At 43.2% G+C, this 27,017-nt stretch overlaps 1 protein-coding gene across 4 annotated transcripts in view; it reads right to left on the bottom strand.

Moving 5' to 3' along the window:
• LOC101677584 (SCO-spondin) overlaps positions 1-27,017 on the bottom strand; it is a 147,948-nt gene that overhangs the window by 82,865 nt on the left and 38,066 nt on the right. For 3 of the 4 annotated variants that reach the window (XM_045072408.1, XM_045072410.1, XM_045072409.1), the window contains 4 exons: positions 3,087-3,188; positions 1,185-1,377; positions 675-811; positions 111-335 (listed from right to left, as the gene is read on the bottom strand). In XM_045072408.1, the coding sequence (XP_044928343.1) occupies positions 111-335; positions 675-811; positions 1,185-1,377; positions 3,087-3,188 (657 nt within the window). Of the gene's footprint in view, positions 1-110; positions 336-674; positions 812-1,184; positions 1,378-3,086; positions 3,189-27,017 lie in introns of those variants that run through there. The other variant, XM_045072411.1, reaches the window with a different exon arrangement.

The following is a 27,017-nucleotide window of genomic DNA, read 5'->3' as shown; positions in this document are numbered from 1 at the left end:
TCCTGGTCCTCCTCTCAGGAAGGTTCTCCTGAAATCTGACCTTGGACTGGCCCATGCCTTTCCTGGGACTAACCTGTGCCCTTGCCAGGGAAGACCCAGGCCCCACTCACCTTGCGGGCAGTAATGCCCAGCTTTGCATGTCCCTGAGGGCAGCTGGGCACCACCGCTACAGAACCAGCCCCGGGGACAGGGCGCACACTCCTCAACAGCTGTCAGTCCGGTCTGGCTACTCCAGGTGCCTGGGGGACACTGGAACTGGGTCGGCTCTTTGGTGCCCAGAGGACAATAATGGCCAACTGGGCAGGGGATGGGGGGCCAGTATGGACTCCCAGTTCCTGTAAACACAATCCTGAACTAGACCTGGAGGAACAGCAGCCCCCCCCAGCTGCCTCCCCTGGCAGGTGGCAGGGGTGTGGGCTAGGCCCGAGCACTGGGGAAAAGGGCATCTAGGTCAGCAGGGGCCCAGAAGCTACTTGAAGCAACAGAGTGGGAACTGAGAATGATCTTTGTAGTCCCATCCCTAAGGTAAGGTGAACCATGATCTTTGTGGGCAAACAAGTGGCTGTGAGTCAGGGTCTATTTTCCTGGCCTTCCTGCCTCGGAGCGGAGATGGTTTTTCACCCAAAGGCAGGGTCCAACAGGTAGGAGGGTTGCCTTTCCCCATTTTCACTCACCCCTTGGACAAGCTAGTCCTGAAGGGCAGATCTCACACTGTAACAGGTCAGAGAGGTTGTTGCGGCTGCTGAATGTCCCAGGTGGGCAGGCGTGGGTGGGAGCATGGGGGCTCAAGGAGCCCACAGGGCACACATACCTATGACAACCAGGAAATACCCACTGGACAGAGCCCAATAGCCTGGACAATCAAATGTGTGCCTGCTGGCCTTTGACTTTGGCACAGTAATCTCCCCGTGCTCCTTTCTTCCCATGCAAAGGCAGGAATCACCTAGCTGCTTCTTGCTCATGCTCAGGCCCCAGTACTCCTGGGGAGTGTCCAGGAGCCCTAGGCTGATGTGACACCGAGCCCTGATTTGGAGGCAGGGGCCCTTCCAGAGCACTTAGGGGGATGGATGTTTGCCGAAGCCTCACCTGCACCTGAGGATCTGACTCTTGAATGGTGGTAGCACCCTGAGCCCCAACACAGTCAACTCTATCATTGAGAAGTCATAGGAGTCATAGATCCTTACCCTGGTGTGCAGGTCGCATCTGGCTGAGTCAGTCCAGCCTGGGTACAAGCCCTGCCTGCTGGGCATGGAATGCAGTCTGTGGCTTCATCCTGGCCTGGATTCGGGCTAAATGTGCCTGGCTGGCACGGGATGGGGTGGGTGGCTCCGGTAGGACAGAAGTATCCTGCTGGGCACTGCAGACACTGGCTGAGAACTGGGGACAGAACAGCCCTTGTCACTCTAGTTCTCTCTGAAGGACTGGGCTGCTGGCTTCAAAAGAAAAGCAGTGAATACTTGCCAGGACCTTGTGGACCTGATCATCCCATGGGCCTGGGAGTGCAGGAAGCAGGGCTGTCATCCCCATTTACCGAGGTGCTGAGTGGGGGCTCCTTTTCTTTCCCTGCAGAACTAGTGGCCTTGCTCTCAGTGCTGCTGGTTCCAGGGAGCTCCCACTGCCTCAGTGGCACAGCCCATGGACAGCTGCGATAGGGAGCCTCCCCATTTCTCTATCTCCCATCTTCCTTTCTACAGACTGGAACCACAAGCACATAGCTTCCCAAGCTTTCTGTGACAGCAGTGTACAATGTGACAGAGCCCTGCACAGCACTGGGCACATGGCAGTTCTCAGTGGGTCCTTCTTTCAACGTCATAGCATCACAGTTTCAACACCCCTGGGAGGAATGAAAGTTTCAGGCTGCTCTGATTCACATCAGACCTACATTGATTATTCTCGGAGGCTGCCATGTGTTCCCTGCCATGTCTGTGGCTCTGTCCCAGCATGGGATGACTGCTGCCCATACTCTGCCCTCAAGTAGGAACTTAGGCTCCTGGTAGGGGAGTTAGTGTCTGACCATGGATGGTGCGGCTGACACTTTTGCCCCTTGCTCTCCATCTCCTGGGACTTGTGGAGGAAATGGGTCCTTCCTACCCAGCTGTCTCCCCTGAGTGCCCAGCTTGGCCCTGTCCTCCAGATGCTGGCCTCCAATGGGTGCTGGCCTTGGCCTGGCCTGCAGAGGGAGCATCAACATTGAGTGGGGAATCATGCTTTCTATATGGCTCTGAGGAATGGCCCAGGGAGTTGGTAGCTTCAGAACATCACGTGAATCATGAGAGACTAGGGACTTTGAAAAACAACCTGAGGGTTTTGAAGGGGCGGGGAGTGGGAGGTTGGGAGAGCCAGGTGGTTGATATTAAGGAGGGAATGTATTGCATGGAGCACGGGGTGTGGTGCAACAACAATGAATACTGTTACGCTGAAAAGAAATTAAAAAAAAAAGACAAAAAAAGAAAAAGAGAAAAAAAAAAAAAAGAGCATCACAGAAAAGTAGCTGAGAGACTCTGTCACAGAAATCTGTTTCCTCAAACCGTTTACCAGGGACTCAGTCCTGTCTCTGGTTAACAGCCTCAGAACTGGGCAAAATGGAGGCAGTGAGGAGTTTGTCCCTGGTGTTTCTTTCTCTTGCTTCTTTTTTTTTTTTTTTCTTTCTCTTGCTTCTAAAACTTGTACAACATCCATACGTGTGGACTTCAGGGCGTTTTGGGGTGGTACAGAGTAATGAGACAAATGTGAGTTTGGGACCTCATGCTGTGTGACCCAAGCCACTTAGTTGACCTCTGAAGCTCAGAGAGGATTATGAGCCGCAGGTCCTTTACACTTTATGTTGAACAATGTGGGCTGCCTTTGAACTTCCTGCACAGGTCCTGGTTTTCCCAGCTAAGCACAGACACCCAAACCTGAGGGCCTAATGGGGCCTCTGAGTGTGGCTTTCCTGATGTTCACCCCCATCAGGGCCTGGACATGCTATTAGCTGTAATATGCATCATGAGGTCAGTGTCTTTTAGCCTTTGGATGAGCACCTAATTAGCAAAGTCAGCAAATCACTCTTTCCATTGAGCAAGTAGCAGACAGAATTCAGAACTGACCTTCTGAGGAGAAGCTGGTGTTGGAGTGGGATGTCTCCTTCTTGCGTTTGAAGCTCCCAGCTGGGCATGGAATGGCTACAGTACCATCTTGGCAGATGTGGCCTGTAAGGGGAAGCCTCAGGGGTAGAGCAAGCCGAAAGAGGGCAGGCCTCTGGGGGGTGCTGCAGTCACAGCCCTGGGGTAGCATCATTGCCAGGGAGAAGATCAGATCAGTAAACTCTCTGCTCTATGCTTTTCTAAAAAGCTGCTTCCTTTGCTTAAAGGTTTCTCCCTGCTCTCCTTGACTGACTGACTGAACCTCTTCTCCTTCTGGGCCTGACCCCTATGTCTACGCCTCCAATAAGGCTCCCAGACCCATTGCCAAGCAGACTGCCAGTGGTGCTTCTCTCTGAGTTTCAACAGCCCTTTGATTCAGCACTCTCCACATTACAGTTTAGAGGGTTCCTGTGTCTGTCTCTCTCCTAACAGTGAGCTCCAGGGGCCTGGGCATTGGCTGGTGGCCAGCATGTGTAGGTGCTTCAGAAGAGTGCGTGAGGCAGAACATGGCTGTGTAGCGGGCTGGTGGGACCTCCATGTTGGCCTTGATCCTCTTCCCACTGTCACCCTGTTAGCCTTCTTGTCACTGCAGTGCAACCTTTGGTCCCCTTCCAAGGCAGTCAGACACTTCACCAAGGTTCTTGACTGCCTCTAGTCCTGCCAAGTACTTCCCCAGGGTGTTTCACTGCTCAAAACCTGTCTAGCATGGATCCATGTAGACTCCAGGGCATTTTGGGGTGGTACAGAGTAATGAGACAAATGTGAGTTTGCACTGTGACCTCACACTATGTGACCCAAGCCACCTGGGTCAGCTCAGAGAAGCTCAGAGGAGATTAAGGCTAAAGGGCAAAGCCATCTCTGCTCCCTGGGAGGAGCTCTGTTGCTTAAGTCTCCTGTGCATACTGTGGGCTTCCCCACAGCTCTGATTCTGTCCCACAATATAAATCAAAGATCGTGGATGGGAGAGGATGGGTGACTTTGAGGTGGGGACAATATCCTTGCAGAAGAGAAGGGATGGAGACAAGCCACTCCTGCTCATGCAGATGTCATCAACCATAGTGTCAGCTCTGCTCCCCCACTGCCTTCTGGTGTGGGGGTTCTCCCTCCATTCCTCTTCCACTGCTGCCCTTTGGCCAGTATTCTGGCAATGCAGACTTCATTTTCCACTCAAACAAAATTAAGGAAGGAACTCTTTACTGCTGAAAAAAACAATTTTTACATAGTCTTAAAATTAACAAAAATATAAAAATGATGAATGCTTTAATATGCTCCTTTCCTGGTCCTCAGAACCCCACATGTCTTGTGGTCTTGTGCATGCTGCTTATGGGAGTAGAGGGAACCTTGGAGTCAACTCCTGGTTTCCTCTGTTCTGGCGACCCCACCCTGAGGAGGCCTGGTTGTTAGGACCTTGGCATTCTCTGATTTCCCTTATTTCACATTACGTTCTTTTATTCAGGGCCCCTATATCTCTCGTGTTTTCTGTCACTTCAAACCATCTTTGCACAGTGATGGCATCATCTGTGCACACCTGCATGGGATAGGATTCCCTGAGCATCCTCTCTTGAGAGAGTACTTACTTCAAACCCGAGAGTCCTTTCCATAAGACGGAAGGATTGCAGGATTCACAGCAGTGGGGAGGGTGGGTAGCTGGGCAAGAGGACCTCTCTATCTCTTTCCACCTGACATTTATGTGTTCCGGAATGAAGTATGGCTCTACCCAGGCTCCTTCCCAGCCTGTTTCTCTCTGTCTTTCCTGCTCCGACTTATAAGACTATGGGCAGTAATGGGGCTTATGGAACACTCAGAAGCTGCCTAGCCAGAGAAGGTTCCTTACCAATGAGCAGCAGAGCATGCCGAGAGAGCTCTTGTCTCTGAGATGAGGCACCTAATGGCCTATTATCCACTCTTTTAGTCACAGAGTTCCCAGCTTTCATGTGAGTAACAATTTGGCCCTGACTATAGCAGGTACCATTTGAACTTTTTACATATGACTTTACCTAGTAGGTATATTTAGTCATAATTATTATTATCAACTCCATTTTAGAAATCAGGAAATAGAGATTTAAGGAAAATTTAAATAAATGTTGCAGAGTCACACAAATGACTATAAAAAGTTCCAATAGCTTTCAAAAGGTTGAAATATTAGAAAACATATTTTTTGACCACAATGGAGTTAAAATAGAAATCAGTAAGACATCTAAAAAGTCCCAAATATTTGGAAATTAAACAGCACACTTCTAAATAATCCACTATTGAAAAAATATCAGAAGGGAATTAGAAAACTTTTTAACTTTAATGGTAATAAAAACCCCACATCATAAAATTTGTGAGCTATAGCTAAAGCAATGCATAGATTTAGATTTTTAGTTTTGAATGCCTATATACTAAATGCTTATATTACAAAACAAGAAAGGTGTAAAATCAATGACCTGTTTTCATCTTAGGAAGCAAGTAAAAGGAAGGATATGGTAATAGCAGTAATCAGTGAAATATAAAAATAAAGAAAATCAATAAAAACAAAAGCTAGTTATTTGGAAAGGTAAATAAAATTGATAAAGCTCTAACTAGACCAATCCAGAAAAAAAGAAAGAACACAAAGTACTGATATCAGGAATGAAAGAGAATCACCACAGATGATATGCCAAAAGAATAGTAAGAGAAACTTTATGACAATAAGTTTTTCAACTTAAACAGATAAATTCCTTGGAAGACTTAAATTACCAAATCGTCACAAGAAGAAACAAAAATTCTGAATAGCCTTAAATTTATTAAATTTTTGAATTTGTAATTAAAGACTTCCCACCAAGAAAACTCTAGGCTTTACTGGCTTCTGTATAACTCTTATGAAATAACTCACACCAAATCTACATAAAGTCTTTCATAAAATTGAGGCATGGGACTACTTTCTAATTAATTTTGTGGGACCAGTATTACTTTGATATCAAAACCAGATAAAAGGGGAGGAGTCAAGATGGCAGAGAAGTAGCAGGCTGAGACTACATCAGGTAGCAGGAGATCAGCTAGATAGTTTATCTAACCATTGCAAACACCTACAAATCCAACAGGAAATTGAAGAGAAGAAGAGCAACAACTCTAGAAACAGAAAATAGATCACTTTCTTAAAGGTAGGACACAAGGAGAAGTGAATCCAAAGTGACGGAAGATAGACCTTGGGGGGGGGCTCCCAGCAAGCCACAGAGCAACAGAGCACAAAATCAGGACTTTTAAAAGTCTGCTCCATGGAGGGACATCGCTCCAGAGGCTAAACCGGGGGGAGCCCACGTGGGGTCAGCATAACCCCAGGTCCCGTGGGGTCACAGAAGGGCCAGGGATGTCTGAGTGTCACAGAGCACACAGGTATTAGAGCGGGGAAGCCAGCTACAGCGACAAAGCCCAGGAGTGAGCTCTCAGCTCAGTGTTACCTTGAACTGGTCGCAGGCTGGGTGAGCTTGGACTGCAACTGGAGGCCACGGAGACGGAAGAAACCGGGTGCTTTTCTCCAAGTGCGAGGGATTGAGCGCTTTGCTCCAAGCATGACCAGAGGCCAGGTAGATGGGGGCGGTTGGCGCTTTTCTCTGAGGGTGCACTGAGGAGTGGGACCCTGAGCTCTCAGCTCCTCCAGGCAGGAGATTGGGAGGCTGCCATCTTCATTCCCATCCTCCGGAACTCTAGAGAAAGCACTCAGGGAACAAAAGCTCCCAAAGCAAACCTGAGTGGATTAAGCAGCCTGGCCCCTGGTAAGGGCGGTGCAATTCTGCCTGGGTCAAGACACTTGAGAATCACTACAACAGGCCCCTCCCCCAGAAGATCAACAAGAAACCCAGCCAAGACCAACTTCACTCACCAAGGAAAACAGCACATTCCAGAGGAGGAGAAAGCAAATCTTATCTGGACAAAATGACAAGGTGGAAAAACTCACCACAAAAAAAAAAAAAAAAAAAAAAGGCAGTACCAAAGGCCAGGGACCTAATCAATACAGACATTGGTAATATGTCAGATCTAGAGTTTAGAATGACAATTCGCAAGGTTCTAGCTGGGCTGGAAAAAGTCAGAGAAGATATAAAAGAAACCCTCTCCGGAGAGATAAAAGCCCTTTCTGGAGAAATAAAAGAACTAAAATCTAACCAAGTTGAAATTTAAAAAGCTATTAATGAGGTACAATAAAAAATGGAAGCTCTTACTCCTCTGATAAATGAGGCAGAAGAAAGAATTAGTGACATAGAAGACCAAGTGACAGAGAATAAAGAGGCTGAGCAAAAGAGAGACCAACAAATACTGGACCACGAGGAGAGAAATCGAGAGATAAGTTACACCATAAGACGACACAACATTAGAATAATTGGGATTCCAGAAGAAGAAGAAAGGAGCAGAAGGTATATTGGAGAGAATTATTATAGAGAATTTCCCTAATATGGCAAAGGGAAACAAACATCAAAATCCAGGAGATGGTAAGAACACTCCTCAAAATCAATAAAAATAGGTTGACTCCTCGTCACTTGGTAGTAAAATTTACAAGTCTTAGTGACAAAGAGAAAATCCTGAAAGCAGCCCAGGAAAAGAAGTCTGTAACATATAAGGGTAAAAAAATTAGATTGGCAGCAGACCTATCCACAGAGGCCTGGCAGGCCAGAAAGAACTGGCATGATATATTCAGAGCACTAAATGAGAAAAACATGCAGCCAAGAATACTATATCCAACTAGGCTATCATTGAAAATAGAAGGAGATATTAAAAGCTTCCAGGACAAACAAAAACTGAAAGAATTTGCAAACACCAAACCAGCTCTATAGGAAATATTGAAAGGGGTCCTCTAAGCAAAGAGAGACCCTAAAAGTAGTAGATAAGAAAGAAACAGAGACAATATACAGTAACAGTCACCTTACAAGCAATACAATAGCACTAAATTCATATCTCTCAATGGTTACCCTGAATGTTAATGGGCTAAATGCCCCAATCAAAAGACACAGAGTATCAGAATGGATAAAAAAACAAAACCCATCGATATGCTGCCTACAAGAAACTCATTTTAGACCTGAAGACTCCTCTAGATTTAAAGTGAGGGGGTGGAAAACAATGTACCATGCTAATGGACATCAGAAGAAAGCTGGGGTGACAATCCTTATATCAGATAAATTAGATTTTAAGCCAAAGACTATACTAAGAGATGAGGAAGGACACTATATCATACTCAAAGGGTCTGTCCAACAAGAAGACCTAACAATTTCAAATATCTATGCCCATAACATGAGAGCAGCCAACTATATAAACCAATTAATAACAAAATCAAATAAATACATAGACAATAATAAAAGAATACAATAATAGTAGGGGACTTTAATACTCCCCTCACAGATCATCTAAGCAAAAGATCAACAAGGAAATAAAGGCCTTAAATGACACACTGGACCAGATGGACATCAAAGTTATATTCAGAACATTCCATCCCAAAGCAACAGAATATACATTTTTCTCTAGTGCACATGGAACATTGTTCAGAATAGATCACATCCTGGTCATAAATCAGGTCTCAACCGGTATCAAAAAATTGGGATCATTCCCTGCATATTTTCAGACCACAATGCTCTGAAGCTAGAACTCAACCACAAGAGGAAATTTGGAAAGAACCCAAATACATGGAGACTAAACAGCATCCTTCTAAAAAATGAATGGGTCAACCAGGAAATTAAATAAGAATTGGAAAAATTCATGGAAACAAATGATAATGAAAACACAATGGTTCCAATTCTGTGGGACACAACAAAGGCAGTCCTAAGAGGAAAATATATAGCGGTACAAGCCTTTCTCAAGAAACAAGAAAGGTCTCAAATACACAACCTAACCCTACACCTAAAGGAGCTGGAGAAAGAACAAGAAAAACCCTAAACCCAGCAGGAGAAAAGAAATTATAAAGATCAGAGCAGAGATCAATGAAATAGAAATTAAACAATAGAACAAATCAATGAAACTAGGAGCTGGTTCTTTGAAAGAATTAATAAGATTGACAAACCCCTGGCCAGACTTATCAAAAAGAAAAAAGAAAGGACCCAAATAAATAAAATCATGAACGAAAGAGGAGAGATTACAACCAACACCAAAGAAATAAAACAATTATAAGAACATACTATGAGCAACTCTATGCCAACAAATTTGACAATCTGGAAGAAATGGATACATTTCTAGAAACATATAAACTACCACAACTGAACCAGGAGGAAATAGAAAACCCGAACAGACCCGTAACCAGTAAGGAGATTGAAACAGTCATCAAAAATCTCCAAACAAACAAAAGTCCAGGGCCAGACAGCTTCCCAGGGGAATTCTACCAAACACTTAAAGAAGAATTAATTCCTATTTTCCTGAAACTGTTCCAAAAAATAGAAATGGAAAGAAAACTGCCAGACTCATTTTATGAGGCCAGCATCACCTTGATCCCAAAACCAGACAAGGATCCCATCAAAAAAGAGAACTACAGACCAATATCCTTGATGAACACCAAAATACTGGCCAATAGGATCCAACAGTACATTAAAAGGATTATTCACCACGACCAAGAGGGATTTATTCCAGGGCTTCAAGGTTGATTCAACATCTTCAAATCAATCAATGTGATACAATACATTAATAAAAGAAAGAATAAGAACCATATGATACTCTCAATAGATGCTGAAAAATCATTTGACAAAGTGCAGCGTCCCTTCCTGATTAAAACTCTTCAAAATGTAGGGATAGAGGGCACATACCTCAATATTATCAAAGCCATCTATGAAAAACCCACTGCAAATATCATTCTCAATGGAGAAAAACTGAAAGCTTTTCCACTAAGGTCAGGAACACGGCATGGATGTCCATTATCACCACTGCTATTCAACATAGTACTAGAAGTCCTAGCCTCAGCAATCAGACAACAAAAGGAAATTAAAGGCATCCAAATCGGCAAAGAAGAAATCAAACTATCACTCTTTGCAGATGATATGATACTATATGTGGAAAACCCAAAAGCCTCCACTCCAAAACTGATAGAACTTGTACAGGAATTCAGCAAAGTGTCAGGATATAAAGTCAATGCACAGAAATCAGTTGCATTTCTCCTCACCAACAACAAGACAGAAGAAAGAGAAATTAAGGAGTCAGTCCCATTTACAATTGCACCCAAAACCATAAGATACCTAGGAATAAACCTAACCAAAGAGGCACAGAATCTATACTCAGAAAACTATAAAGTACTCATGAAAGAAATTGAGGAAGATACAAAGAAATGGAAAAATGTTCCATGCTCCTGGATTGGAAGAACAAATATTGTGAAAATGTCTATGCTACCTAAAGCAATCTACACATTTAATGCAATCCCTATCAAAATCCCATCCATTATTTTCAAAGAAATAGACAAAACCATCCTAAAATTTATATGGAGCCAGAAAAGACCTCAAATAGCCAAAGGGATATTGAAAAAGAAAGCCAAAGTTGGTGGCATCACAATTCCGGACTTCAAGCTCTATTACAAAGCTGTCATCATCAAGACAGCATGGTACTGGCACAAAAACAGACACATAGATCAATGGAACAGAATAGAGAGCCCAGAAATAGACCCTCAACTCTATGGTCAACTAATCTTCGACAAAGCAGGAAAGAATGTCCAATGGAAAAAAAGACAGCCTCTTCAATAAATGGTGCTGGGAAAATTGGACAGCCACATGCAGAAAAATGAAATTGGACCATTTTCTTACACCACACATGAAAATAGACTCAAAATGGATAAAGGACCTCAATTTGAGAAAGGAATCCATCAAAATCCTTGAGGAGAACACAGGCAGCAACCTCTTTGACATCAACCACAGCAACTTCTTCCTAGGAACATTGTCAAAGACAACAGAAGCAAGGGCAAAAATGAACTATTGGGATTTCATCAAGATCAAAAGCTTTTGCACAGCAAAGGAAACAATTAACAAAACCAAAAGACATCTGACAGAATGGGAGAAGATATTTGCAAATGACCATATCAGATAAAGGGCTAGTATCCAAAATCTATAAAGAGCTTAGCAAACTCAACACCTAAAAAATGAATAATCCAATCAAGAAAGGGGCAGAGGACATGAACAGACATTTCTGCAAAGAAGACATCCAGATGGCTAACAGACACATGAAAAAATGCTCCACATCACTCGGTATCAGAGAAGTACAAATCAAAACCACAATGAGAGACCACCTCACACCCATCAGAATGGCTAGAATTAACAAGTCAAGAAATGACAGATGCTGGCAAGGATGTGGAGAGAGGGGAACCCTCCTACACTGTTGGTGCGAATGCAAGCTGGTGCAGCCACTCTGGAAAACAGTGTGGAGGTTCCTAAAAAAACTGAAAATAGAGCTACCCTATGACCCAGTGATTGCACTACTGGGTATATATCCTAAAGATACAAACGTGATGCTCTGAAGGGGCAGGTGCACCCGAATGTTTATAGCAGCAATGTCCACAATAGCCAAACTATGGAAAGAACCTAGATGTCCATCAACAGATGAATGGATAAAGAAGAGGTGGTATATATACACAATAGAATACTATGCAGCCATCAAAAGAAATGAAATCTTGCCATTCGCGACGACGTGGATGGAACTAGAGGGTATTATGCTTAGCGAAATAAATCAGTCAGAGAAAGACAACTATCATATGATCTCCCTGATATGAGGAAGTGGAGATGCAATGTGGGGGGGTTGGGGAGTAGGAAAAGAAAAAATGAAAGAAGATGGGATTGAGAGGGAGATAAACCATAAAAGACTCAGTCTCAAAAAACAAACTGAGGGTTGCTGGGGGGAGGGGGGCCAGGAGAGGGTGGTGGGGATATGGACATTGGGGAGGTTATGTGCTATTATGAGTGCTGTGAAATGTGTAAACCTGGCGATCCACAGACCTGTACCCATGGGGATAAAAATACATTATATGTTTATTAAAAATAAATAAATAAATAAATAAATAAATTTTAAAAAACAGATGAAAAAATCAGAAAACTATAGACTAATATCTTTCATGAACATAGATGTAAAAATTGTTACAAAAATACTAGCAAATCAAATTCAATGATATGTAGAAAGGATAAAATATCACAACCACGTGGAGTTTATCACAAGAATGCAAGATTGGGTCTATTTTTGTGTGTGGTGTAAGGAAATGGTCCAATTTCATTTTTCTGCATGTGGCTGTCCAATTTTCCCAGCACCATTTATTGAAGAGGCTGTCTTTTTAACATTGGACATTCTTTCCTGCTTTGGCGAAGATTAGTTGACTGTAGAGTTGAGGGTCTATTTCTGGGCTCTCTATTCTGTTCCATTGATCTATGTGTCTGTTTTTGTGCCAGTACCATGCTGTCTTAATGATGACAGCTTTGTAATAGAGCTTGAAGTCCGGAATTGTGATGCCACCAACGTTGGCTTTCTTTTTCAATATCCCTTTGGCTATTTGAGGTCTTTTCTGGTTCCATATAAATTTTAGAATTATTTGTTCCATTTCTTTGAAAAAGATGGATGGTACTTTGATAGGAATTGCATTAAATGTGTAGATTGTTTTAGGTAGCATAGACATTTTCACAATATTTGTTCTTCCAATCCAGGAGCATGGAACATTTTTCCATTTCTTTGTGTCTTCCTCAATTTCTTTCATGAGTACCTTATAGTTTTCTGAGTATAGATTCTGTGCCTCTTTGGTTAGGTTTATTCCTAGGTATCTTATGGTTTTGGGTGCAATTGTAAATGGGATTGACTCCTTAATTTCTCTTTCTTCTGTCTTGCTGTTGGTGTAGAGAAATGCAACTGATTTCTGTGCATTGATTTTATATCCTGACACTTTACTGAATTCCTGTATAAGTTCTATCAGTTTTGGAGTGGGGGCTTTTGGGTTTTCCACATATAGTATCATATCATCTGCGAAGAGTGATAATTTGACTTCTTCTTTGCCGATTTGGATGCCTTTAATTTCCTTTTGTTGTCTGATTGCTGAGGCTAGGACCTCTAGTACTATGTTGAATAGCAGTGGTGATAATGGACATCCATGCCATGTTCCTGACCTTAGTGGAAAAGCTTTCAGTTTTTCTCCATTGAGAATGATATTTGCGGTGGGTTTTTCATAGATGGTTTTGATGATATTGAGGTATGTGCCCTCTATCCCTACAGTTTGAAGAGTTTTGATCAGGAAGGGATGCTGTACTTTGTCAAATGCTTTTTCAGCATCTATTGAGAGTATCATATGGTTCTTGTTCTTTCTTTTATTGATGTGTTGTATCACATTGACTGATTTGAAGATGTTGAACCAACCTTGCAGCCCTGGAATAAATCCCACTTGGTCGTGGTGAATAATCCTTTTAATGTACTGTTGAATCCTATTGGCTAGTATTTTGTTGAGTATTTTTGCATTTCACAAAACAAACTGAGGGTTGCTGGGGGGAGGGGGTTTGGGAGAAGGGGGTGGGATTATGGACATTGGGGAGGGTATGTGCTTTGGTGAGTGCTGTGAAGTGTGTAAACCTGGTGATTCACAGACCTGTACCCCTGGGGATAAAAATATATGTTTATAAAAAATAAAAAATTAAAGAAAAAGAATGCAAGATTGGTTTAACATACAAAAAACAGTGCTACTTATCATTTTATCAGAACAAAGAAGAAAACAATATGCTCACCTCAATGCAGAAAAAGGAGAAAATTATATACCCATCTATGATAACAACTCTCAGCAAGCTAGAAATAGAAGAGAATTTCCTCAACCCAAATAAAAGCATTTATAAAAAAATTAGAGAAAAAAATAGAGCTAATATCATATGTAACGGTAAAAGTCTGAAAACTTCCCTTAAGATCTAAAATAAAGCAAGGATGTCCACCTGGGTGGCTCAGTTGGTTAAGCAGCTGCCTCCGGCTCGGGTCATGATCCCAGCGTCCTGGGATCGAGTCCCACATTGGGCTCCTTGCTCACTGGTGAGCCTGCTTCTCCCTCTGCCTCTGCCTGCCACTCTGTCTGCCTGTGCTCACTCTCTCTGACAAATAAATAAATAAAATCTTTAAAAAAATAAAATTAAATAAAGCAAGGATGTCCAATTCTATTGAAAGCTAGCACTAGAATCCATAGACAGCCTAACAAGGCAAGAAAAAGTAATAAAAAGGCACATGGACTGAAAAAATAGAAGTTAAAAAGTCTTTTTTCACAGATGACATATTGCATAAAAAGAAAATACTATGAAATCTACACACAAAATATAGTAACACAAAAGTTACTCTCACAAATAAATGAAGCAGGTAAGATTGAGGGATGCAAAGTCAGTATAAAAAGTCAGGGTCAAAGATGTATTGGTATACTCATGTTCATAGCATTATTCACAGTAGATAAAATGTGGCAGCAACTCAAATGTTCATCAACAGATGAATGAAAAGTCAAAATGTGGTTTATATGCACAATAAAATATTATACGGCCTTTAAAAAGAAGGAGATTGTGACATATGGTATACCATGGATGAACTTTGAGAATATTATGTTAAGTGAAATAAACCAGTCACAAAAATACCCAAATAGTGTATGATTCTACTTACCTGATACTTACAATAATTAAAATCATAGAGGCAGAAAGTAGAATGGTGGTTGCCAAGGGCTAGGGGTACAGGAGAATAAAGATTATTGTTTTATGAGAATAGAGCTTCAGTTTTACAAAATGAAAAGAGCTGGCAGATGGATGATGGTGATAGATGGACAACATTATGAATGTATTTAATACCACTGAGTTGTATACTTAAAATGGTTAATATGTTAAGTTTTGTTATGTGTATTTCACTATGATGAGATACTACCTCACACCGGTCAGAATGGCTAAAATTAACAACTCTGGAAACAACAGGTGTTGGTGAGGATATGGAGAAAGGAGAACCCTCTTGCACTGTTGATGGGAATGCAAACTGGTGCAGGCACTCTGGAAAACAGTATGGAGTTTCCTCAAAAAGTTAAAAATAGAACTACCTTTATGACCCAGCAATTCTAGTACTATGTATTTAGCCAAAGGATACAAAAATGCAGATTCAATGGGTCCATGAACCTTGATGTTTATAGCAGCATTATCAACAATAGCCAAACTATGGAGAGAGCCCAGATATCCATTGACTGATGAATGGATAAAGAAGATGTGGTATGTATATATATGTACACACACACACACACACACACACGAATATTACTTGAAATCTTGCCATTTGCAATGACATGGATGTAGCTAAGTGAAATGAGTCAGTCAGAGAAGGACAAATGCCATCTCACTCATATGTGAGAAATGGGGGGGGGGGAGAGGTAAACAAGCCATAAGTGACTCAATGATAGAGAACAAACTGAAAGTTGATGGAAAGAGGGGGTGGGGGATGGGCTAGATGGGTGATGGGTATTAAAGAGGGTGCTTGTGATGAACACTGGGTGTTGTATGTAAGTGATGAATCATTCAATTTGACTGCAGAAACAAATAATGTACTGTACATTAACAAAGTAAAATTTAAATTAAAAATAAAAAAAATTTAAAAAAATGATAAAAAGCAAAGTAAAAAAAACAACTTGGAAATAGAAATAAAGAATACAGTTTCATTTATAATAGCATCCAAAAACATGAATCACTTGGAGTAAGTTTAACAAATGTGCAGCTCCTGTACATTAAGAACTGTAAAACTTTGCCAAGATAAGGAAGGAAGAGATCATACAGGGAAGACTTACAAGGAAGAGAGCTGGTACTTGAATCATCTTCTGATGCTTATGTGCCTTAACACTCTGCATACTTCTTTCCTCCTGCCTGAACAGGTAACACTGAGAGACAACAGGGAAACACAAGGTGAGAGGGAAGATAGGTCCTTCCTAACATCTCTACCTGGAGGCTGCTGAGAATTGGGAATCTTGGCTCAGGTGCCTACTTTGCCAAGTGTCTTTGCAGATCTCCTCACCTTTCTTCCCCTCCAAATTCCTCTGTGAGGAAAATCACCACCAACACTGCCTCCATTTGTCATGGGGAGGTGGAATTAATTCTTGTGATCCATAGAGCTTCATGGTTAAGGGGGAGATTTTCACCCACTTCTTGTCTGACATTTGGTGGATGCAGCTCCAGCACTAACATTGAGCTGTAGCTGTTGCTGGGGCACAGCTCTGAAGAATGGCAAGCTCTGAGGGGACAGAGGTCCACCTGTTCCTTATCCTCTACTCAGTGCTGCACACGGTAGGTGCCTGGTGACACCTACTAAGTGAATGACTGGGTCATGAGGTGGGGGCTGTGGGCATTTGCACCACAGCACCATAGTTTCTATCTTAACTGCATATCACATGGGAATAGTAACTCTGAATCTCCCCACATTTCACAGATATCACCTCATTTGATCTCCACAGAAAGGGTAGGTTCTCCTTGTTTTTGCATTGAACTGGTTGGTCAAGTTTCCAGGCACTGGGTCAGAAGTCAGCAGGGAGGGGCACCTGGGTGGCTCAGTGCGTTAAAGCCTCTGCCTTCAGCTCAGGTCATGATCCCAGGGTCCTGGGATTGAGCTCCGCATTGGGCTCTCTGCTCAGCAGGGAGCCTGCTCCCCCCCCCACTCTGCCTGCCTACTTGTGATCTCTGTCTGTCAATTGAATAAATAAAAATCTTTAATAAAAAAAAAAAAGGGTGCCTGGGTGGCTCAGTGGGTTAAGCCGCTGCCTTCGGCTCAGGTCATGATCCCAGGGTCCTGCATCGGGCTCTCTGCTCGGCAGGGAGCCTGCTTCCTCCTCTCTCTCTCTGCCTGCCTCTCTGCCTACTTGTGATCTCTCTGCCAAATAAATAAATAAAATCTTTTAAAAAAATTAAAAAAAATTTAAAAATAATTAAAAAAAGAAGTCAGCAGGGAGTGTTGGTTGCTTCCCCATGGGGAGCATCACCAGTTTACTTTTTGCATACTTGCTCCAGACCCTGAGAAATTTAACTTCTTCTGGGAACTTCTTGATAACTGCTATGGCCCCTCCTGCAGAAACCGTTAAAAAGGGGATGCTCTTTCCCCAGGATCACCTGGCAGTCCTTGCTTCCTTGACTCCTGGGGGTGCAACCCAGATTCCAGTGGGGCATGGCTACTGAGTTGTCATGCCACTGAGGCAGCTGCAAAAGTCAAAGGAAACTGAGTAACTGAGGAGAGGCCATGCAGGCCTGGGATCCAGATCCATTCAGGTATGTTACCATCTGAGTTAAGGAGGAGCTGATAATAGTGAGAATGGGAAGAGCATATGATGTGATGGCCAGCTCTAATTCCCAGGCGAGGACTTGCCAGGTCACAGGACAGGTGAGAAGCATTGACTATCTAGAGCCCAGATCTGGCATCCACACTTCAGTTGGGCTGAGATTGAGGTCAAAAGTCCAGGGATAGTGTCCTGGGCAGGCTCTGGGGGGTCAACCACCCAGGCTCCTGGGCTAATGCCCCGGGAGCTCATCACACCCAGGGCCACCATGGAAAAGACCTGTACAAGACCCCTTTCTTCCAGAGAGCAGGAAGCCCCCACCTCCCCGAACCCTTTGCCCTGTTGCATTGCCCTTCCTGCCCTTTCCCTCATCTTTTCCTAGGGCACAAAGTTGTCTACTCCTTACTGAAAGCCCTTGGGACACTGCAGGCAGCTCCCAGCCATGGAGTGCTGGCCTGGCAGGCAGGCGATGAGGCACAAGAGGTGCCACTGGACCCCACCATGGAGACAGAGGGCAGCTGCCCCTGTGAAGAGCGAAGGAGAGGAGCAGCAGGCTTAGTGTGAGGAAACTGCTCCCTTTTTGTCTCTAGAGAACCCCTCTGCTCTGGACCTTCTGCTGTGATGATGTTACTTCAGCAAAAGCCTGCAATAATTGATAAACTGTCATAAAAAATGGGTCTTCACTGAGGACATGGGGCACAATGACTGGTGCTGAGGATGATCGTTCTTTTAGAAACGGCCAGCCTAAGACATGGGAAGAGGAAAGCACAGATGTAACTGGACCACAGATTGGCGTAGAGCCTCCCAACTAAGGCCCCAGAAACCTGACACTGTGAGGAAGACTCATGGCTTTGTTGTTACCCTCACCTTCTAGAATTTCAGGTGCTTGTGTGCCCTGCAACCAGCATCATAGAATAATAGAGCTGACATTTCATCTGGTCAACCTCTCATTTTACATGTGGAAAGATGGGAACTCAGGTTACATGACTGGCCAGAGCCACCCTGAGGTCTTAGTGGAACGAGTGGCATGAGTCAGGGGATGATATGACAAGGCTCCTGTCTGGACCTCCCTTTCAGTTCATGAGCCCTGATGTGTGGACCTTCTTTGTGCTCTTATGGCCACACCCCACACCTGAAAACTGCTGCCCTGAAGAGCAAGGAAGAGCTGCCTGAGCTTTGCCTCAGGATTGTTCAGCAAATTCTTGTGGGAAACCTTAGGAAGCTCCACATTCTTGAAGGGAAGCCACAGGCTTTGGGGACAGACAGACCTGGCTCTGACCCCAGCTCTTCCACCCACTACTTGTTAGCAACTTCTGTCCACCTCGATTTTATCATGTTATACTGAGACATGAAACCTACCTCAGAGAATTGTGAACAATAAATGAAAATATTATGTATACATTTAATATATATGACATATATATTTGATATATGATTTATATATTAAATATCTATATATATTTGTATATGTTATAAGATTATATAATATGTATATATATATTGCATATATATTGCCAACTACAAGTACTTTGCTTCACATGAGGCCAGAGAGGCAGACATCTCACAAGGAAAAATTAATACCAAGTTTATAAAACTACTCAGGCTGCATGTAATTCCAGGGTTCAAGAGAAGGGACAGAATAGGATGAGGGGACCAGAGAGGGGTGATCCCTGAGAACCTAGGGAGGGAAAGGCTGTGTGTAGAAGGCAACCTTACTTGGGTAAGGGAGAGATTGAAAGCATGGAGATTGAGGGAGGGGATACACACACACATGCACACACACACACACATGAGTGTAGGCTGGAGAAACCCAGAGAAGGAAGGCCAGTGGTGTATGCCTTCCACCCTTCCTTTAAGACACTGACCCAGCGATGATGAAGGCCATGGGCTGGGTTCATACTTGGGCCTGACACTTACCTACAGTGTGCCCTTGGCCAAGTGGTTTACTCTCCCTGAACCCCAGTATCCTCATCCAAAAAGTTAGTGTTAGTCGTATATATACAGAGTTGACAAGAGGTCTAACAGAGAATATAGGTAGGAGCCCAGGTCCCAACACATAGCATGAGTCCAGATGTCATGGGCATTATTTCACCGATCTTGCTATTGACTCACCTGCACTGAGGGTGCCTAGCAGAGGGGCCAGGGCCATCCAGAGCCCAGGGTGCAGCATGCTGGAGCAGTGACAGGGAAAGCCTGGGGCCAGAGAATGTGCTGGATCCTTGGCCTGTCCAGGCTGGAGCATGTGACCTACATTGCTGTAACCTGGCCCTCTGCAGATGCCTTGGACCAGACCCAGTACATCCCCCACCACAGTCCCCTGGGAAATGTGGCCTCTCTGAGAGCATCAGAGGAAGACAGACAGGATGTGTTCTTTGTTCAGCTCTCCTGTCCTTCCAGATGACAGCTGAGAAGAGCCAGTCTGTCAGGCTCTGGTACCCTTCTTGGAAACCTACAAATAACTTAGTCTTTTTCTGTCTCTCATCTTTAAAACTGAGGTGGCAGGAGTACATACCACCTGAGATTGTGGGAGAGCTAAAGGAATTTCAGGCATCCTCAGAGCAATGCCTGCACACACATGCTCAGCATTATTCTTAATTCATGTTTTAATTTGCTGATCATTTATTGAACACTCACAGTTTTTCTGGTAGCATACAAAGGGCAGAGGAGGGAAAATCCTGGCTCATGTCCTTAGGACTTAGCTTAAAGGATATGAGATTAGCCCACAGGTAGCAATTCTAAACATAATCAACATAAACCAGTTAGTGCTCTATGGCCCTAACATGGGCCAGATTTCATTTACTTTTCTCAGGAGCTCTGAGAGAGATGGAATCTTTATGTGTGTGGTGGGAACAGTGACTTGCTTGAGGTGGTCCACTGGGTGACAGAAGCTGGTCTGTGTGGGCCAAAGCCCATGCCAACTCAGACCTCTTCACAGGTAAATTTTGTGGTTTCCATGGCCCCAGGGGACCATCTTGACATGGATGATAATGACCCTTTATTTACCCAGAACTGGCCTCTCCAAGGGGCTGGGACACCAGTGGCTGGGTGGTGGGGTTTTGCTCTTGGAGGATGCTTCTCAGGTCTAAAGTGTTATGAAGTCAGTGATGTTGGTGGGTATGAGGTTGACTATAATTGATAATTGTAAAAGCCATGAGATTTTAGAGGGACTCAGAGCCCTCCATATCTTAGACACCTCTCCCACCTCTGTTGTATGGCTCTCCCTTATCCCTGTGCCCAGTTATAAGGCCATCTTCCTTTACTTCACATACTTAAGGACCATTTCAGATTTCTGCCTAAATGTTACCTCCTCCCTGTCTATCTGATCACTCTCTTGTCCTTTTTTCTTTTTTAAGATTTTAAGTATTTATTTATTTAGAGCATGAGTGGGAGGGACAGAGGAAGAGGGAGAGAGATAATCTCAAGAGATAATCTCATGCTCAGCATGAAGCCTGATGTGGGGCTTAATCTTATGACCCTGAGATCATGATCTGAACTGAAATCAAGAGTAGGATCTTAACAACTGAGCCACTCCAGAGCCCCTCATACTGCCCTGTTTTAATTCTCTGACTTGCACTTAGTACCATTGGTATTTATCTTATTTTGTTGTTCACAGATTGTTGGTCTCTCTTCAGTGGACTCTAAGGCTATAAGAGCAGGGACTTGTTTGGTCTCCTCCTCTGTGGTCCCAGTGCCCAGCACAGTCCCTGACATGTGGTGGGTACTTTATAAGTCCATAAGAAGGGTGAAGGAGTGAGAGGTGCCCCCACTCAGCATCTCTGTTAACTACAGAAGTTTATTTTTCAATCTTAGACAGATGCTCAGCAAACAAAGTGGATCAGAGTGGAGCAGCTCTGGTTGACTAAGTGGTGGTGATGGGGATCCTGGGGCCTTTTTATCTCCAGCTTGCCCCATAGGCAGCCCCTGAGGCTCCCTGTACAAACTGAAGAGCACAAAGAGCTCAGTTTAAGAACTACTAATCTGGTTCAACTTCCTCATTTTCTGGAGGACAAGGGCACAGAGAAATGAGAAAATGGGCCCAAGTTCACTCAGTGAGATGCAGGCATAGAAGAAAGCTGATGACCTGATCTTGAGCTGAGGTTCTTTCTACTGCCCTTAATCACAAACCCACATTCATCTTAAATGAACTATCTGGTCTGGGGCTACCTTTGGATCTGTTGTACCCATACCTGCCCTAGTTCTCAGGTAGAAGCCCCAATCCCAGTCTTCTTCAGGAATGTTCTCTAAAAGTCATCCTATGTGAAGAAGAAGGTTACAGGACCCCCCAGAAGGCCCAATCTCTGCCTGGGTGATCAGTGTGGCCCTGTCTGCTGTACTGTGCCAAGTTTACTTTTCCCAAAGGAACCTCAGTGCATCCATTTTCTTCTACTTCGTGAAAAAATCCTGGGAACTTGTGTATTCTTCTTTTATTAAAGAGAAGGATTGCCGCTTAAAAGTCAGCGTAGTGCAAAAGGAAGCCAAGTCACATCCGCCAAGGTGTGAACACCTGGGGGGCATGCATGTGTATGTGGGGGGGGGGGTTGGGGGTAGCTCACCAAAAAGCAAGGCTCCAAGAGAACAAGAAAACCCAATCAGCTTTCCCATCAAAACCTCCAGGCTGGGGGAGGAGTCAAGATGGCGGAGAAGTAGCAGGCTGAGACTACTTCAGCTAGCCGGAGATCAGCTAGATAGCTTATCTAAAGATTGCAAACACCTGAAAATCCATCGGCAGATCGAAGAGAAGAAGAACAGCAATAATGGAAACAGAAAAACAACGACTTTCAGAAAGGTAGGACCGGCGGAGAAGTGAATCCAAAGCGACGGGAAGATAGATCCCGGGGGGAGGGGCCTGCTCCCGGCAAGCGGCGGAGCAACGGCGCACAAAATCAGGACTTTTAAAAGTCTGTTCCGCTGAGGGACATCGCTCCAGAGGCTAAACCGGGGCGAAGCCCACACGGGGTCAGCGTGGCCTCAGGTCCCGCAGGGTCACAGAAGGATCGGGGGTGTCTGAGTGTCGCAGAGCTTGCGGGTATTGGAACGGGAAAGCCGGCTGCAGAGACAGAGCCGACAGTAAGCTCACAGCTCGGTGTTACCTTGAACCAGTCGCAGGCTCGGTGAGCTCGGAGCGCGGCCGGAGGTCAGGCAGACGGGAGTAACTGGGCGCTGTTCTCTGAGGGCGCACTGAGGAGTGGGGCCCTGGGCTCTCGGCTCCTCTGGGCCGGAGACCAGGAGGCCGCCATTTGTATTCCCTGTCCTCCAGAACTCTACGGAAAGCGCTCAGGGAACAAAAGCTCCTGAAAGCAAACCCGAGTGGATTACTCAGCCCTGCCCCTGATAAGGGCGGTGCAATTCCGCCTGGGGCAAAGACACTTGAGAATCACTACACCAGGCCCCTCCCCCAGAAGATCAACAAGAAATCCAGCCGAGACCAAGTTCACCTACCAAGGAGTGCGGTTTCAATACCAAGGAGAGCAGCAGAATTCCAGAGGAGGAGAAAGCAAAGCACGGAACTCATGGCTTTCTCCCTGTGATTTTTTTTAGTCTTGCAGTTAATTTAATTTTTTTCTTTTTCATTTTTTGTTTTTTTTCTCGCCTTCTGGTTAAATTTTTTTTTAACATTTACCTTTTTCTTTTTTAACGTTTTTTAACTAGTTTATCTAATATATATATTTTTTATTTTTTATATTTTTCTTATTTGTTTTCTTTTTTTAATTCTTTTTTCTTTTTTCTTTTTTTTTTCTTTCTTCCTTTTTGAACCTATTTTTATCCCCTTTCTCCCCCCTCACGATTTGGGATCTCTTCTAATTTGGTTAAAGCATATTTTCCTGGGTTTGTTGCCACCCTTTTAGTATTTTCCTTGCTCCTTCATATACTCTTATCTGGACAAAATGACAAGACGGAAAAATTCAACACAAAAAAAAAAAGAACAAGAAGCAGTACCGAAGGCTAGGGACCTAATCAATACAGACATTGGTAATATGTCAGATCTAGAGTTCAGAATGACAATTCTCAAGGTTCTAGCTGGGCTCGAAAAAGGCATGGAAGATATTAGAGAAACCCTCTCGAGAGATATAAAAGCCCTTTCTGGAGAAATAAAAGAACTAAAATCTAACCAAGTTGAAATTAAAAAAAAGCTATTAGTGAGGTGCAATCAAAAATGGAGGCTCTCACTGCTAGGATAAATGAGGCATAAGAAAGAATTAGTGATATAGAAGACCAAATGACAGAGAATAAAGAAGCTGAGCAAAAGAGGGACAAACAGCTACTGGACCACGAGGGGAGAATTCGAGAGATAAGTGACACCATAAGACGAAACAACATTAGAATAATTGGGATTCCAGAAGAAGAAGAAAGAGAGAGGGGAGCAGAAGGTATACTGGAGAGAATTATTGGGGAGAATTTCCCCAATATGGCAAAGGGAACGAGCATCAAAATTCAGGAGGTTCAGAGAACGCCCCTCAAAATCAATAAGAATAGGCCCACACCCCGTCACCTAATAGTAAAATTTACAAGTCTCACCGACAAAGAGAAAATCCTGAAAGCAGCCCGGGAAAAGAGGTCTGTAACATACAATGGTAAAAATATTAGATTGGCAGCTGACTTATCCACAGAGACCTGGCAGGCCAGAAAGAGCTGGCATGATATTTTCAGAGCACTAAACGAGAAAAACATGCAGCCAAGAATACTATATAGAGCTAGGCTATCATTGAAAATAGAAGGAGAGATTAAAAGCTTCCAGGACAAACAAAAACTGAAAGAATTTGCAAACACCAAACTAGCTCTACAGGAAATATTGAGAGGGGTCCTCTAAGCAAAGAGAGAGCCTTGCCTTCAAGTGGTAGATCAGAAAGGAACAGAGACCATATACAGTAACAGTCACCTTACAGGCAATACAATGGCCCTAAATTCATATCTCTCAATGGTTACCCTGAATGTTAATGGGCTAAATGCCCCTGTCAAAAGACACAGGGTATCAGAATGGATAAAAAACCAAAACCCATCTATATGTTCCCTCCAAGAAACTCATTTTAAGCCCGAAGACACCTCCAGATTTAAAGTGAGTGGGTGGAAAAGAATTTACCATGCTAATGGACATCAGAAGAAAGCAGGAGTGGCAATCCTTATATCAGATCAATTAGATTTTAAGCCAAAGACTATACTAAGAGATGAGGAAGGACACTATATCAGACTCAAAGGGTCTGTCCAACAAGAAGATTTAACAATTTTAAATATCTATGCCCCCAATGTGGGAGCAGCCAACTATATAAACCAATTAATAACAAAATCCAAGAAACACATCAACAATAATACAATAATAGTAGGGGACTTTAACACTCCCCTCACTGAAATGGACAGATCATCCAAGCAAAAGATCAGCAAGGAAATAAAGGCCTTAAACGACACACTGGACCAGATGGACATCACAGATATATTCAGAACATTTCATCCCAAAGCAACAGAATACACATTCTTCTCTAGTGCACATGGAACATTGTCCAGAATAGATCACATCATCGGTCCTAAATCAGGACTCAACTGGTATCAAAAGATTGGGATCATTCCCTGCATATTTTCAGACCACAATGCTCTAAAGCTAGAACTCAACCACAAAAGGAAGTTTGGAAAGAACCCAAATACATGGAGACTAAACAGCATCCTTCTAAACAATGAATGGGTCAACCAGGAAATTAAAGAAGAATTGAAAAAAAATCATGGAAACAAATGATAATGAAAATACAACGGTTCAAAATCTGTGGGACACAACAAAGGCAGTCCTGAGAGGAAAATACATAGCGGTACAAGCCTTTCTCAAGAAACAAGAAAGGTCTCAGGTACACAACCTAACCCTACACCTAAAAGAGCTGGAGAAAGAACAAGAAAGAAACCCTAAGCCCAGCAGGAGAAGAGAAATCATAAAGATCAGAGCAGAAATCAATGAAATAGAAACCAAAAAAAAACCAATACAACAAATCAACGAAACTAGGAGCTGGTTCTTTGAAAGAATTAATAAAATTGATAAACCCCTGGCCCGACTTATCAAAAAGAAAAGAGAAAGGACCCAAATAAATAAAATCATGAATGAAAGAGGAGAGATCACAACCAACACCAAAGAAATACCAACTATTATAAGAACATACTATTAGCAACTCTACGCCAATAAATTTGACAATCTGGAAGAAATGGATGCATTCCTAGAAACATATAAACTACCACAACTGAACCAGGAAGAAATAGAAAGCCTGAACAGACCCATAACCAGTAAGGAGATTGAAACAGTCATTAAAAATCTCCAAACAAACAAAAGCCCAGGGCCAGACGGCTTCCCGGGGGAATTCTACCAAACATTTTTTTTTTCATTTATTTATTTGACAGAGATCACAAGTAGGCAGAGAGGCACGCAGAGAGAGAGAGAGAGAGGAGGAGGAGGAAGCAGGCTCCCTGCTGAGCACGGAGCCCGACGTGGGACTCGATCCCAGGATCCTGGGACCATGACCTGAGCCGAGGGCAGAGGCTTTAGCCCACTGAGCCACCCAGGCGCCCTCTACCAAACATTTAAAGAAGAACTAATTCCTATTCTCCTGAAACTGTTCCAAAAAATAGAAATGGAAGGAAAACTTCCAAACTCATTTTATGAGGCCAGCATCACCTTGATCCCCAAACCAGACAAGGATCCCACCAAAAAAGAGAGCTATAGACCAATATCCTTGATGAATACAGATACGAAAATACTCAACAAAATACTAGCCAATAGGATTCAACAGTACATTAAAAAGATTATTCACCACGACCAAGTGGGATTTTTTCCAGGGCTGCAAGGTTGGTTCAACATCCGCAAATCAGTCAATGTGATACAACACGTCAATAAAAGAAAGAACAAGAACCATATGATACTCTCAATAGATGCTGAAAAAGCATTTGACAAAGTACAGCATCCCTTCCTGATCAAAACTCTTCAAACTGTAGGGATAGAGGGCACATACCTCAATATCATCAAAACCATCTATGAAAAACCCACCGCAAATATCATTCTCAATGGAGAAAAACTGAAAGCTTTTCCGCTAAGGTCAGAAACACGGCAGGGATGTCCATTATCACCACTGCTTTTTAACATAGTACTAGGGGTCCTAGCCTCAGCAATCAGACAACAAAAGGAAATTAAAGGCATCCAAGTCGGCAAAGAAGAAGTCAAATTATCACTCTTCGCAGATGATATGATACTATATGTGGGAAACCCAAAAGACTCCACTCCAAAACTGATAGAACTTGTACAGGAATTCAGCAAAGTGTCAGGATATAAAATCAATGCACAGAAATCAGTTGCATTTCTCTACACCAACAGCAAGACAGAAGAAAGAGAAATTAAGGAGTCAATCCCATTTACAATTGCACCCAAAACCATAAGATACCTAGGAATAAACCTAACCAAAGAGGCACAGAATCTATAGAAAACTATAAGGTACTCATGAAAGAAATTGAGGAAGACACAAAGAAATGGAAAAATGTTCCATGCTCCTGGATTGGAAGAACAAATATTGTGAAAATGTCTATGCTACCTAAAGCAATCTACACATTTAATGCAATTCCTATCAAAGTACCATCCATCTTTTTCAAAGAAATGGAACAAATAATTCTAAAATTTATATGGAACCAGCAAAGACCTCGAATAGCCAAAGGGATATTGAAAAAGAAAGCCAACGTTGGTG

This window comes from Mustela putorius, unplaced genomic scaffold, assembly GCF_011764305.1.
Source record: "Mustela putorius furo isolate JIRA1106 unplaced genomic scaffold, ASM1176430v1.1 tig00004035_pilon_pilon_pilon, whole genome shotgun sequence".
Lineage (NCBI taxonomy): Eukaryota > Metazoa > Chordata > Mammalia > Carnivora > Mustelidae > Mustela > Mustela putorius.
The sequence above is the reverse complement of the archived record's forward strand: the minus strand, read 5'-3'. Positions and strand labels throughout refer to the sequence as shown.